The 13,163-nt window shown below is 35.0% G+C and overlaps 1 protein-coding gene across 7 annotated transcripts in view; it reads left to right on the forward strand.

The window, feature by feature from the left end:
* RBM26 (RNA binding motif protein 26) overlaps positions 1-13,163 on the forward strand; it is an 81,892-nt gene that overhangs the window by 26,238 nt on the left and 42,491 nt on the right. For 2 of the 7 annotated variants that reach the window (XM_061170773.1, XM_061170777.1), the window contains exons 3-10: positions 209-345; positions 3,636-3,724; positions 4,404-4,621; positions 6,483-6,743; positions 7,449-7,688; positions 8,105-8,275; positions 8,624-8,779; positions 12,544-12,655. In XM_061170773.1, coding sequence (XP_061026756.1) covers positions 209-345; positions 3,636-3,724; positions 4,404-4,621; positions 6,483-6,743; positions 7,449-7,688; positions 8,105-8,275; positions 8,624-8,779; positions 12,544-12,655 — 1,384 coding nt within the window. The remainder of the gene's footprint in view (positions 1-208; positions 346-3,635; positions 3,725-4,403; positions 4,622-6,482; positions 6,744-7,448; positions 7,689-8,104; positions 8,276-8,623; positions 8,780-12,543; positions 12,656-13,163) is intronic. The other 5 variants (XM_061170774.1, XM_061170778.1, XM_061170776.1 and 2 more) reach the window with 3 other exon arrangements.

Below are 13,163 nucleotides of genomic sequence, written 5' to 3' on the forward strand. Positions count from 1 at the left end.
TCTAGCCCTCAGCATCCTGAGAACTGAATGGATCAGTATTACCATGGGACTTGTGCCATAGCACACTGGTTGGGAAGCTGTTGATCTTAGTATAATTTTTAGATTTATAAAAATCAAGGCATATTTCATCATACTGATGTGGAGAAGTAGAGAATAAATATCTTAGCAAATGTTTTTTAATCTATGCTGGTTTTGGTTTTATTTTTAGAGACACAGATATTTGTGGAAAAACTTTTTGATGCTGTGAATACAAAGAGTTATCTACCTCCTCCAGAGCAGCCATCATCAGGAAGCTTAAAGGTAGAATTTTTTCAGCACCAAGAAAAAGATATAAAAAAAGAAGAGGTAAGAATTTGTGTTAAACTTTACATGTTCTTTAAAAACATATTTGGAGTAATTAAACTGAGTTTTATTTTTTGTATCTGTGTTGGGAGTCCTCCAGACCACCTCCAGGTTTGACTATTTCACTAGGAGTACTCACAGAACTCAGAGCATATAGTCATACTCATGGCTATGATTTCTTACAGTGAAAGGATACAAAGCAAAATCAGCAAAGGGAAAAAAGTGTATGGTGCAAAATCTGGGGAGAAACAGGAACAAATTTCCAGAGGTTTCTTCCAGTGGAGTCAAAGAAGATGCACTTAACAAGTAGTGACAACATGTGTGAACCAGGGACGCTCATTAGAGACACAGTGCCCAGGGTTTTTGTTTAGGGCTGGGTACATAGGCATCTTCAGCCTAGTATGTACCAAAATTCCAGACTCTGAGGAGGAAAGCAGATGTTCAGCATAGACCATATTGTTTATCCAGACAGTTTAGGCATAGTGAGCTGTTGTTATCAGAGAATGATGGGAACCTTCGAGAAATCAGTGTTTGCGGATGCCAGCCAAGGGCTTACCTTATCAGCAGGTCTTTCGAAAGATAACAGTCTCAGGAGTCCTTTTAACTCTTTTCTGCACAGTATCTTATAGGTATGGACTCTTATTATCTGTGTTCTATGAAAATAGTTAGATTGTCAGTAGATCTGTTTGCTTCTGCCTACATGCATTTTGTAGGGGACTTTTTTTTTTTTTAACAAGTTTTCTTTCTTTTTTTAAAATTTTATTTATTTATTTATTTTTGGCTGTGTTGGGTCTTTGTTTCTGTGCGAGGGCTTTCTCTAGTTGCAGCGAGCAGGGGCCACTCTTCATCGCAGTGCGCGGGCCTCTCACTGTCGTGGCCTCTCTTGTTGCGGAGCACAAGCTCCAGACGCACAGGCTCAGCTCATGGGCCTAGTTGCTCCGCAGCATGTGGGATCTTCCCAGACCAGGGCTCGAACCCATGTCCCCTGCATTGGCAGGCAGATTCTCAACCACTGCGCCACCAGGGAAGCCCATAGGGGACTATTTTTAAGGTAGTCAAATAAAAGGACCTTCACAGGGCAATGGAAATGACTTCATACTTTAAGAGGTGTTTACCTTTTATACAAGATTACCACTCTTGTTTAATAATCATATAATAATTCAAATTTCCTCAGTTTGATGTTTAAAGATTGTAATTTTAACAAAAATAATTGTTGACAATTAAGCTATTAATATAATATATCCATGGTTAGCCTAGTTTTAGGTCAAACAAATCTTGGTTAAAATTTTGCCACCATTTTGTGACCTTGAAATTACTGCTTTTCCAACCCTTAGTTTACTCAGCTGTGAAATGGAAATATTATAGGGCTGTTGTGAGGAATAGTAAAATAAGGTCTGTGAAGCACTTGGCAGAGTGTGTGGCACAAAGTAGGTTCTCAGTAAATGATAGTTGCTATTATTGTTGAGGCATTGTTGTGTGGTGGCTGATGTGGTTGTGGTTGTGGCCTTTGGTTTTTTTTCACCTGATACTCTGTTTTTTTCCAGATTATGTAAGTAATATATGTTTGTTATGTTTACATATGTATTATATAATAATATTTACGTATGTATGATATGTATTGTGATTTACATATGTATTTACATATGTATTATATAATTCTCAAATGTATTTTTGTCTCTGTATATCTGAACATATTTGCACACATGTATGTGTATATAGTTACACGCACTTATACATAAGACACCCCCATCACGTCTGTCTTCAGAGGAAGACCAGAAATAATTTTATAACTGCATGTTTTGTACCTAACGGTATAGGGGTTCTGTTAGTAAGGAAGAATGGGATAGTGGATATTGTCTTGGCAACTGCTTGTGCAGCATAGAGATATACAATAATTTATTTAAATTTTACCCATTGATGGAAGTCTGGGTTGGTTCCAGAATTTTTTCCAGATAATTGCAAATTATATTTTAATTCTTGGAAATCTTGAGTAAATCATGGGCTCTTTGTTTGAGAAGCAGTAAGCCTTAGTCTTACATCTGTTGATACAATAATATTTCACCACAGTTGTCTTGAGCAGTTGTGAAGGATATTTATCCCTCATCTTTCAGAACCGAAATGTCAGATGGCAGTCTGGATTTTAAATGCTGTGGGTGTTGTGAAAGTTCGCAGTTGGGCAGGTACCATGGAATGTGACAGTCTGTCAACCTAACTTACTTACAAGACTGCATGGAAGCAAACTGAAGGGAAAAAGTGCATCAGGAGGGTTTTTTGTTTTGTTTTGTTTTTGCAGGGGGGAAGGTTGAAATGGGTAGGAAGAATAGAACAAAAAAAGTACTTACAAGAAAGAAAAAAAAAAGCAAACTGTTAAAAGAAGGCTTTTAAGTATTGTTTCTCAGAGTTTGGTCTGTTGATAGGATTTCCATTTAATTTATCATCCAGTGTGGGACACTTGACAGTGAGAGGCTTTTACCCAAAGGAATGCTGAAACAACTGGCATAAGCTGGGACATGTTTATACTATCTGTAGACTATGTGCATCAGAATATCTTAGGGTTTTTATTAAACATGCAAAATCTTGAGCCCTATCATATTTACAGAAGCTCATGTTCAGTATTTTCTCAATTTGTTTATTCTCTGAATCCTTTTTTCTCTAATAACACCTCTTAATGTCCTGTGGAACCAGTTTTTTGGGCAGCATGGAAAACTGGTCTAGAGAAAGTAGCACTGATCAAGGGAATGTTTTTCAGGGCTGCATTCTATTAATTATATAATATGAATTGTAGGAAAGAGGAATATATAGCTGTCATACTGCTGTGAGAAACTAGAGAACTGTTTTCACTTGTTTGTTTATTTTCACAGGTATTGTTTTCTCAAATGTTTTCTTTTTCTATGACTTGGTTAGTTCTAATGCATTCCCCTTTAGTCCCTAATGTGTTTGGTGCCAGATCAGATCCATGAAACCAAAACTTGAATGGACTTTTGAAAGAAGGAATAAAATTGGCTTTCCATTAATGATGTGTAAAATGAGGACACTTGCTTAAAATGTTTTTCTCGCTACTGTTATCTAAGATAAGCATTTATGAATTTCTTTACCATTCACTTTAACTTTCAGCAAGCCTGTCTTTTATTGTTAAATTAAATGATTGTACTTAGAACACAAATTTATTTTGTTCAGTGCTTTCACAAGAAGACCCTATTGCTCATATTTTAATATCAGTTAAGTGATTGAAACAGTAACATGGCAAGGAATAACTGTTGTTAAACTTGCACACATTTTTCTTTGTATATCAGATCACAAAAGAGGAAGAGCGAGAGAAGAAGTTTTCCAGAAGGCTAAATCACAGTCCTCCTCAGTCAAGCTCCCGATACAGAGAAAATAGGTGATTGATTCTTTGAACCATGTTCAATGTTTAGACATTGCTTTTATTTTATATGAATATTTAGACTTGATTTTCTTTTACATAGGGGTAAGTAATGTCTACTCTTTTATTGGTCTAGGAAAGTGGTAACTCGATCCTTTTCTACCAAAAATATCTAGGTGAGATTTGTTGGTCCTGGAAGTGAGATTTAGAACAGTGCTCAGCAGATGTTAGTTATTGTTATTATTTTTATTCCTAACTGCAAATTCCAATGAAGTCTTAATGTGAGACCTTTTTTGCCCAAAGTTTCCCTTTAGAGTGAAAACATTATTTTTCCCATTAAGGCTTCAAAAGCATTTAGAGTGCAGTGTGTGTAATATATGCCTATAAGTATGAGACTGTGTACAAGACAATATTTGCTATAGGACATATGTACAGATCCCTTAATGTATAGATGCATTTGTGTATAAAATGAAGACTTCAAAAGAGTTTTGTTTTTTTTTTTCCTTAGAAGGAGTTTTAGAGTACTTCAGCAGATCATGTTCAGTTTTTCAGTTTTTTGAGTTTCCTGTGTTTGTATTCTGATGGTGGGATAAAGAATCATGATGGTACAAGAATAAAATAGACCTTTTGCATTTAATTGGAGTTTTTCATGTATCCACTTAAATATTTTCATAAAAGTGATCATATATTTCTTTAGAAGTCGTGATGAGAGGAAAAAAGATGATCGTTCTCGCAAAAGAGATTATGATCGAAACCCTCCTCGAAGAGATTCATACAGAGACCGGTACAATAGAAGACGAGGGCGAAGTCGCAGTTACAGCAGGAGTCGGAGTCGAAGTTGGAGTAAAGAGCGGCTTCGTGACAGGGATAGAGACAGAAGCAGGACTAGAAGCAGAAGCAGGACGCGGAGCAGGGGTAAGTGATCCACGTCCACGTACGTGTTGGCTGCCACTTGCATTGGGAAAGCAATTCTGTATTTGAGGGCTTTAAAAATTGTTGTAGTTTTGTTAGTGTTATCTTTATTTTTTTCTATTTTGATGTATTTTATGTGTCTAAGTGAATACTTTTTAAAAATTTCTTTAAAAATTTTTATTTTATACAAATTAAAGCCACAGTGAATTACCACTGTACACCCATCAGAATGATTGAAATTAAAAAGACTTGCTCTACCCAGTGTTGGTGAGGATGAAGATAAGCTGGAACTCTTTGGAAAACACTTGAACAGTATCTTAAAAACGTTAAGCCTATACCTACCAAATGACCCAGTCAGCCATTCCACTCCTAGGTGTTTACTTAAAAGAAATGAAAGTGTATTTCCACACAAAGACATATACAGATGATCATGGCAGCTTCATTTGTTATAGCCAAAAGCTAGAAACAATCCAAACGTCCATCAACAGGTGAATGGATGAACAAATTATGGTATATCCATAGAATGGATAAAAAGGAAAGAACTATTGATACATGCAGGAATATGCATGAATCTCAAAATAATTATGCTGATTGAAAGAAGCCACACAAAAAAATGTGTGTGTTTGTGTGTGTGAGAGAGAGAGAGAGGGAGAGAGACATAGAGACATAGAATTTTAGAAAATGCAGACTAATCTATGATGACAGAAAACAACTCAGTGGTTGCCTGGGATAAAGTAAAGGAGGGATGGATCATAAAAGGGAACAAGGATACTTTTGGGGGGTGATGAGTATGTACAGTATATACCTTATTTTGATTGAGATGTTTGGTTTCACAGGTGTATACATAGATCAAAATTCATAAATTGTACATTTTAAGTATGTTGAGTTTATCATATATCAGACCTCAAAACTATGAAAACAGTTAAAAATTTTCATTTCAGATGTGTGAGTTTACAAGAGCGTCTCATTTCCAACATGCATATTTTTCTTTCAATGTGTATTATTGAAAGGAATATATTGCAGGCAGTAAAACAACTAAACACCTTAAGAGTAAAATACCTTTACTCAACTTAGATTTTTACTACCCTTGCGACCTTTATTGTATAGTTACTTTTAGTCTTTAGGAAATAATATTTATGGCTTTTGTATAAGCCCTGTATTTCTCTGTTACTTTTAGAGTTTTTCCCCCCCGTGATCTAGGTGTATTAGGCCTTTCTGCACATTGCTTCACTTAACTGATCTCCTTAATGTCTTTTCTCTTTCCTTGGTAAATTTTCTTTTCTTGACCCAATTAATTTCTTTGTGTTTATTATGTACTCCTTTTTCTTCCTCTTTACACATCCATTCTCATCTTCAACAAATAGTGTTCAGTGTATAAAGCCATGCTAGGACCTTTGAATGGATGACAACTAAATGTTCATCACAGAAAAAATAACCATACTTATATTGTATATTTTGTTTTGTTGGCTAAAGTTATGCATACTAAGATTGCAGTGAAGAAAATTAAAAAATTCTCTGCTATAACTAAAACTCAAAGAAAAATCTCGTTAGGTACAGCAAGTTTATGTGTGGTTTTTTAGTTTAGGTCATATTGAAAAGAAATAGCTTATCTTGCAACATTGTATATACATTGAATAGTTTTTAAAAGGAGGATTGTGTAAAATTTGAACTTTTTCTCTATGTTTAGCAAAAATATTGGGTTGGCCAAAAGGTTCGTTGGGGTTTTTCCATAACGTCTTATGGAAAAACCCAAACGAACCTTTTGGCGAACCCAATATCTGTGTCTTAGATTTGGGACATGTGTGTTTTTTGTTTTTTTTTTAAATAGAGTGTAGTTTTATAAGTCATTTATATTTTGTTGCAGAAAGGGATCTGGTAAAACCTAAATATGACCTGGATAGAGCAGATGCATTAGAAAACAATTATACTCCAGTCTCTTCGGTACCTAATATTTCATCTGGCCACTACCCTGTACCTACTTTGAGCAGCACTATTACAGTAATTGCTCCTACTCATCATGGTAATAATACTACCGAAAGTTGGTCTGAATTTCATGAAGACCAAGTGGACCATAACTCGTATGTAAGACCACCAATGCCAAAGAAACGGTGTAGAGACTATGATGGTAAGCCTGTCAACTATTTCATGAGGTATCGAATTAATATTTCCAGCTGAGTAAATTCTGTAAATTTAGGTTGTACGCAGTTACTCAAAGGCTTAACCTATTGGAAATAGTGGGAAATTAGTTTTAAGCACTTCATGAATTCCTCAGTATATTACTGAAGTCTTCATTAGTCACCACTGACTATTGAATATCAATTTAAAGATAGTGTTTATTTGCACCAAGTCTTAACATATTTTTGGAATTTGCCAAACAAGAGTAATATCTACTGAGTTACCTAGCAGGGAATTGGCTACTGAAACATTCTTGACAAAACTTACTTCTTTAGAAATCAGTGGTTATTAGCATGTAAGTAAAACCTAGAAATGTGAATATCACCTATGTAATCATTTTATAAATGAATTGAAGACTCTTTAAGATTTTACTGTAAAAGTTTTGTAAACTGTATTAAAGCTGTATCATGTTGCTAGCTGGGTATACTCATTTTAATTTGGTGATACATTTTTTAGTGGGTATGTTAGCTATATTTTCACTTAATATGTATTTTATATTACTGGAAATGAGTAGGTAGCTCTTGTGATATGGTTACTTATACTTGCCCAGTGTTAAAAATATTCCTATTTTTAAATATCTCCACTTCTGTTAACTTAGAGAAAATGTATATGTCCAGCACTTTTCATATTTCTTTCTAATTGTTCTTCCTCACAGAAAAGGGTTTCTGTATGAGAGGAGACATGTGCCCTTTTGATCATGGAAGTGACCCGGTAGTTGTAGAAGATGTCAATCTTCCTGGTATGCTGCCTTTCCCAGCACAGCCTCCTGTTGTTGAAGGACCACCTCCTCCTGGACTCCCTCCACCACCACCAATTCTTACACCCCCACCTGTGAATCTGAGACCCCCAGTGCCACCGCCAGGCCCATTACCACCCAGTCTACCACCTGTCACAGGTAAGTAAATATGTTTGCCTGTACTTACTATCTATTCATTCATAGTCTTTTATTAAAGTTAATAGTTTGATGCTTGCTTTTGTTAAAAGTATCTAAAGTAATCCTGTAGATGCCTGCTAGAAACTAAGAATAAGATGCTGCCATCTGGAGTATACTCCTTATTTTTCAGGCTGTGCCAAACCTATGGTTTACTGTGGTTTAGGGTGGCCCTGAATTATGCATGTTACTGATGAATCCCAGCTATCTGTAGTCCTTTATAGCTTAAGACAAACCTGTTTTGGAATGCATTAAATGAACATTTTACCCTGAAAAACTCATATAGTTGTAAGAGCTTGGTGTTTGTAGATATTATAATTTGCTAAAGGAGAATATCACATTTGGATATACAATAACTTATTTTATTTGTTTGCTTTCAGATGATATTTCTTATTCTTTGGTTTTGACAGGACCACCACCTCCACTTCCTCCTTTGCAACCATCTGGCATGGATGCTCCCCCAAACTCTGCAACCAGCTCTGTTCCTACTGTGGTAACAACTGGCATCCATCACCAGCCTCCTCCTGCTCCACCCTCCCTTTTTACTGCAGGTGCAGTTTTGGCCCTTTCTATATTAATAATGTAATATAGTTTAGAGAAGAGTTTTAGGTGAGGAATTTAAAAATGTCTAGAGAGTGAATTGCTCTATCAAGTCTCTTTTTCTTACTAAAATTATATGGAATAAAATGTAGACATGGTGAATGCACATTAAATATAAGTTCTCAGTTACACTTTTTTAAAAACTAAGTTTTTAATAACATTTAATTTTTATAAGACTATTTTAAAAAATACATATACATGTTAGTTATGAATTAGTAATATGTTATGTGGTTGACTTTTTCTGTTATCAATATAAAAAAATTACCAAGCGGAGTTTTATAATTGTTTTTTAATTGCAGTTTTTGTATTACCAGATACATATGACACAGATGGCTACAATCCTGAAGCCCCAAGCATAACAAACACTTCCAGACCAATGTATCGACACAGAGTGCATGCACAAAGGCCTAACTTGATAGGACTAACATCAGGGGATATGGATTTGCCACCCAGAGGTACTATGATGAATCTTTTCTTCTTATCATTTTCATAATATCAGGAGTGGCAAAGCATTTAAAAAGAACAGTAGGTCCTGTGTTTATTGGGGTTGAGTAAGGGATGATGATTATGTTTGTTCCTTGGATCCTTTGGTCTCACATGAGAGAAAAGGTAATGTGTGGTACCCTATTTGTGGTGTTGGTGACATTTTATTCTGTCATCCAAGGGGAAAGGAATGTCCCCAAAGTCCTTATTTTCTAGCTTTTTGGGGGCATATGCTATCATTTGCAGTCTTAATTGGTTCATTTAAACTCAAGAATAATGCTTTAATTCCTAAAGATAAATTATTTTGTAGTTTAGATAATGAAATTAGCTGTACAAATTTAATGCTTGATACATATTTTATTTTTGTTTGCTTTTGACATGTTAGAATTTGATACTGGTTTGCTTATAATATTTTAAGCAAAAAGAATTATATTTTAGAAGGTGACTTGTTAGCTTTTAAAATTTTCTTAGAGGAGACAGACTTTTTGGTATAATTTCTAAATGGGAGAAGAAGATAGAATTTAGACTGGTCCACAAGCCAGGGCAGGGAAAGTGCTATACAGAGGTGCAAACTGATACAAAGGTTCAGAGGAGGGAGAGTTCACATTAATTTGAAAGATGGAGCAATGTTGTCAGACATTATAGAAAATATTACACAGGCCAATAAAAATATATCTTTTTTCCTAACTACTTCAACTAACTTTTAAATCCCATTTTCTTTCCAGTCTTTCCTTGCCATCTTTTATTTCTAGTAATAAAAAAGAAAAAAAAAGGTCATGCATTGTCAGTTGTGTATAAAAGTCCAACTTGTTTAAATAAGTAACAGTCTGTACCTAATGTGGTTTAGTAAACTTGTGTTTACTTACACTTTGTACTTTTTTTGTTTGTTCATTAGAAACTGTCAGATTCTGAGCATCTACCTTGAGTGTTCAGAGAACTTTCTGTGGTGGAGGAGTGAGGAACATTTTAATTGATATCCTGTGAGATCACAGGACAACATTTCATGTGGATGTCCCTTTCCCCCCACACCTTTTAAAGTCTCCCTGAGGCATTCTAATGACTTTCATTAATAGCAATAGAAAAAAGGTTTCTTAACAATTTTTATGTAAGGGAAATAAGATTGCTTGTAATTGAAAAGTAGCCACTTAAGATTATGGCTGTTCATGGTATTTACTCATCCCTTGAGTGTCTCCTACCTGACTAGTTCAGAGAAAACCCCTTCCTTCTTTGGGTTACTACTTAGCACTCATTTTCTTTTCATTATACCAGTATTCCTTGCTCTTACTGGAACCTCTGACATCAAATCATCTCTTTCTTACCTTGCTGCTTTGGAGTGGCATAAATGTATGCCACTATAGATCAACATTTATTAGACCCATCCCAAATCTAGGACAGTTTTTTGCTGGTGATTGAGAGAAGACAGAAGGATCAAACCCCTTGCACATAAATCTTACCATATAGAAGTTGGAATTATGGTAATTTCAGCTCCACATGCATGTAGTTACAAGTTATAGGAAATGGCTCTATTGAGATATAAATGTCTGGTATGCCTACTTAGAAATTTGAATGCCTTTTCTCATAGAATCATTATACATAATGATTATTTTAGTACTTTTTAAAGTTCTTTAGATATATCATGTACTATTTCTGTAAGCTGGTTTAGGAATATATTTTCCATTAATAACATTGTTTTTATGTACCAGACAACTGATTTAGCAAACCATTTAAATTGAGGATTACCTATACTTCATTGCCTTATCTTTTTTCAGTCCTCCTCCCCTCAAAATGTTCTCATCTATTGCCCATTTGGTTTGAAATTTACTGGCCTGGATTGTGACATATACATAATTAAAAGTTTATAATGTTGTTCATTATATAATTATTATACATTTCTAATAGCCTATAGATGGCCTCATTTACCTTTGTCACAGACTATTATGTGATAACTATATTTTTATGCTTCATACTTTCAACTTCATAGGAAATTATTGTTACTAAACAAATGAAAAAACTTTAGGCCTTTTGATGCCTTGGAATCAAAAAAGTGACCTAGAGGTCCTGATAATTGTACTTTCTAGATTCCTAAGGCAGTGGAGAACTTGGTAGACACTCCCTTGACTGGATACAGATAGGTAGGAAGAAGGGCTAAGTGGTTTTTCATTTGCCATCAACAAAACCAGTGCTGAAAACGTTAAGCAGAAAAACAATTTATTAAAAAGATATCAGGGGAAAACACAGTAAATACAACTAATAGACACATTTACTAATTGTATATCAAGAGGAACTTGCTTCTGTGTGTTTAACACTCCTTCTTTTAAATAAATAACAATGAAAGAGAATATGAGTGAGAGAATACAGATGAGTTGGAGCAAACACATCACTGCCTTTCTTGGTGAACCTTCAGATAAAGAACATATTAAAGTACAAAAGGATATTGGATAGCTCAAAGACTCTTTAAAAGGGCTAGTGAACATGTTTGGGAGGCAGGAATAAGGCCAGAAATTCTGTTGCAGAACTGGTCCTGTGAAGATACCACTCGGCAAAGAAACTACAACTTGCACTGTGAATGCCTGCAATGTTAGTTACTGGATGTTTCCACCTGATCTGCTGTAGAGATGTGGGATAAGTCAGAGTTAGCCAGAAAAAGGGGGTCGATAAAGCACATATATCCTGTGCTACTTTTGTGAAACTGGAAGATCTTTTTGATTAGAAACAGAGGGAGTAAGGGATATGGGGGCGGGGAGATAGGAGGCCAATTAAAGGCGTTTGAAAAATTCTAGAAAAGAGATGATAAGCAGCTAGACTAGGGTAGTAACAGTGGGAAGTAAGATTTAAGTTTAGTGGAAAGAGTTGACAACACCTTTAACTTATTGAATTTGGGGACTTAGAATGGGGGTAATGGAGAAGGTGAAATGAAAGACACCAGGTTTCTGTTTTGGATAATTGGGCAGATGATAATATCATTCATTGAGAGGAAGAACAGATTTGGTAGGAGGATCTCCTGCATGGAGATTATAGTGGTAGCCATGAGAGAGATTGTGCTGAAACAGATCCTAAGTTCTTTTGGTTAGTTATATGTTTAGAAATACTCAGAATAGGAGTTATATAACCAATTTATCCATCTTTTAAGAAAGGAATTTTAAAATATATTTTTTCCGTGTGGACTAAGGTTAGCATGTTTTAAACTTTGGCGTCATTTGGGAATAACAGGTTAAATGTAGTTTTGTGTTTGTCAAACTCCATCTAAGTGTATGTAAAATGTTGAAAGTAGCACATATTTACAGCTCTTTGGCACTGCATTTCAATGTTGAATCTTTACCTTTTTAAATTTAACATGATTTTATTATGTTAATATGCTGATGTTTAAATAAGCAACTCATTTCAGTCACAACTCCAGGTTATTGAGTCTTAAGGTTACTAGACTAGTGTTAAATTTTAAATCTTGTAGATTGTGCATTTAATTTCAAAACTATAAACTCAGAGCCCCAAGATGATTTATTTATTATTAATTTGACATATGAGAATTACTGATTATTCTTCAGTTAAGTGTGAAAGGAATTCAAAGTAAGTTAAAATCCCTTAGATGACTATATTTAGATGTACATATATTTCTATTTCTTCTAAAATGTATATTTGGACAAAAATTCAGAACTTTGTTTTTAATGCAGATTTAAGGAGGTGGCTATGATTAACAGAAAATATTAATCTATGCTTTCTTTTCTTTTGTTTCAAACAGAAAAGCCTCCTAATAAAAGCAGTATGAGGATAGTAGTGGATTCAGAGTCAAGGAAAAGAACCATTGGTTCTGGGGAGCCTGGAGTTCCTACAAAGAAGACTTGGTTTGATAAGTAAGCTGGCAGGGGAAATTGAGGAATTTTATTATGCAGTGATCTTTAGGATCATTGCAGTATTATTGTGACAGTATAGTGGTCTCTTTCAAAATAAAATTTATTCTGTAGGCAGTCCCCAACTAAAGTGTATAGTATTTGTTTTCTAAAAATGTGTAAGTTAGTTGTCTGGTACTTGGAAGGTACTTTCTTATAGAAATGGTGTGGTGGTTGAGCACATAATTTTTCCTATTTGTACCTCCCCCTACCTTCACAAAAAAAACAACAACCCACCCCTTAACTTAGCGATGTTGTTGAATACTAGCTGCTTAAAGGATAGTCATGAGCCTACTCTCAGGGAAGGAAGGAAGGGTTAGGTATGAAAGGAGGCTTTACATGTGGGCAATTCCTGTTAGGAGTTAGAAAGCAGCCTTTGTGGGGGTAGGGGAGGCTGTGTGTTTGATGATTCATTTACAAATTTGTATGTTTGAGGAAAGACTGGGATCACACTTTTAGAGCTTTAACATAT

This window comes from Eubalaena glacialis, chromosome 16 (assembly GCF_028564815.1).
Source record: "Eubalaena glacialis isolate mEubGla1 chromosome 16, mEubGla1.1.hap2.+ XY, whole genome shotgun sequence".
Classification (NCBI taxonomy): domain Eukaryota; kingdom Metazoa; phylum Chordata; class Mammalia; order Artiodactyla; family Balaenidae; genus Eubalaena; species Eubalaena glacialis.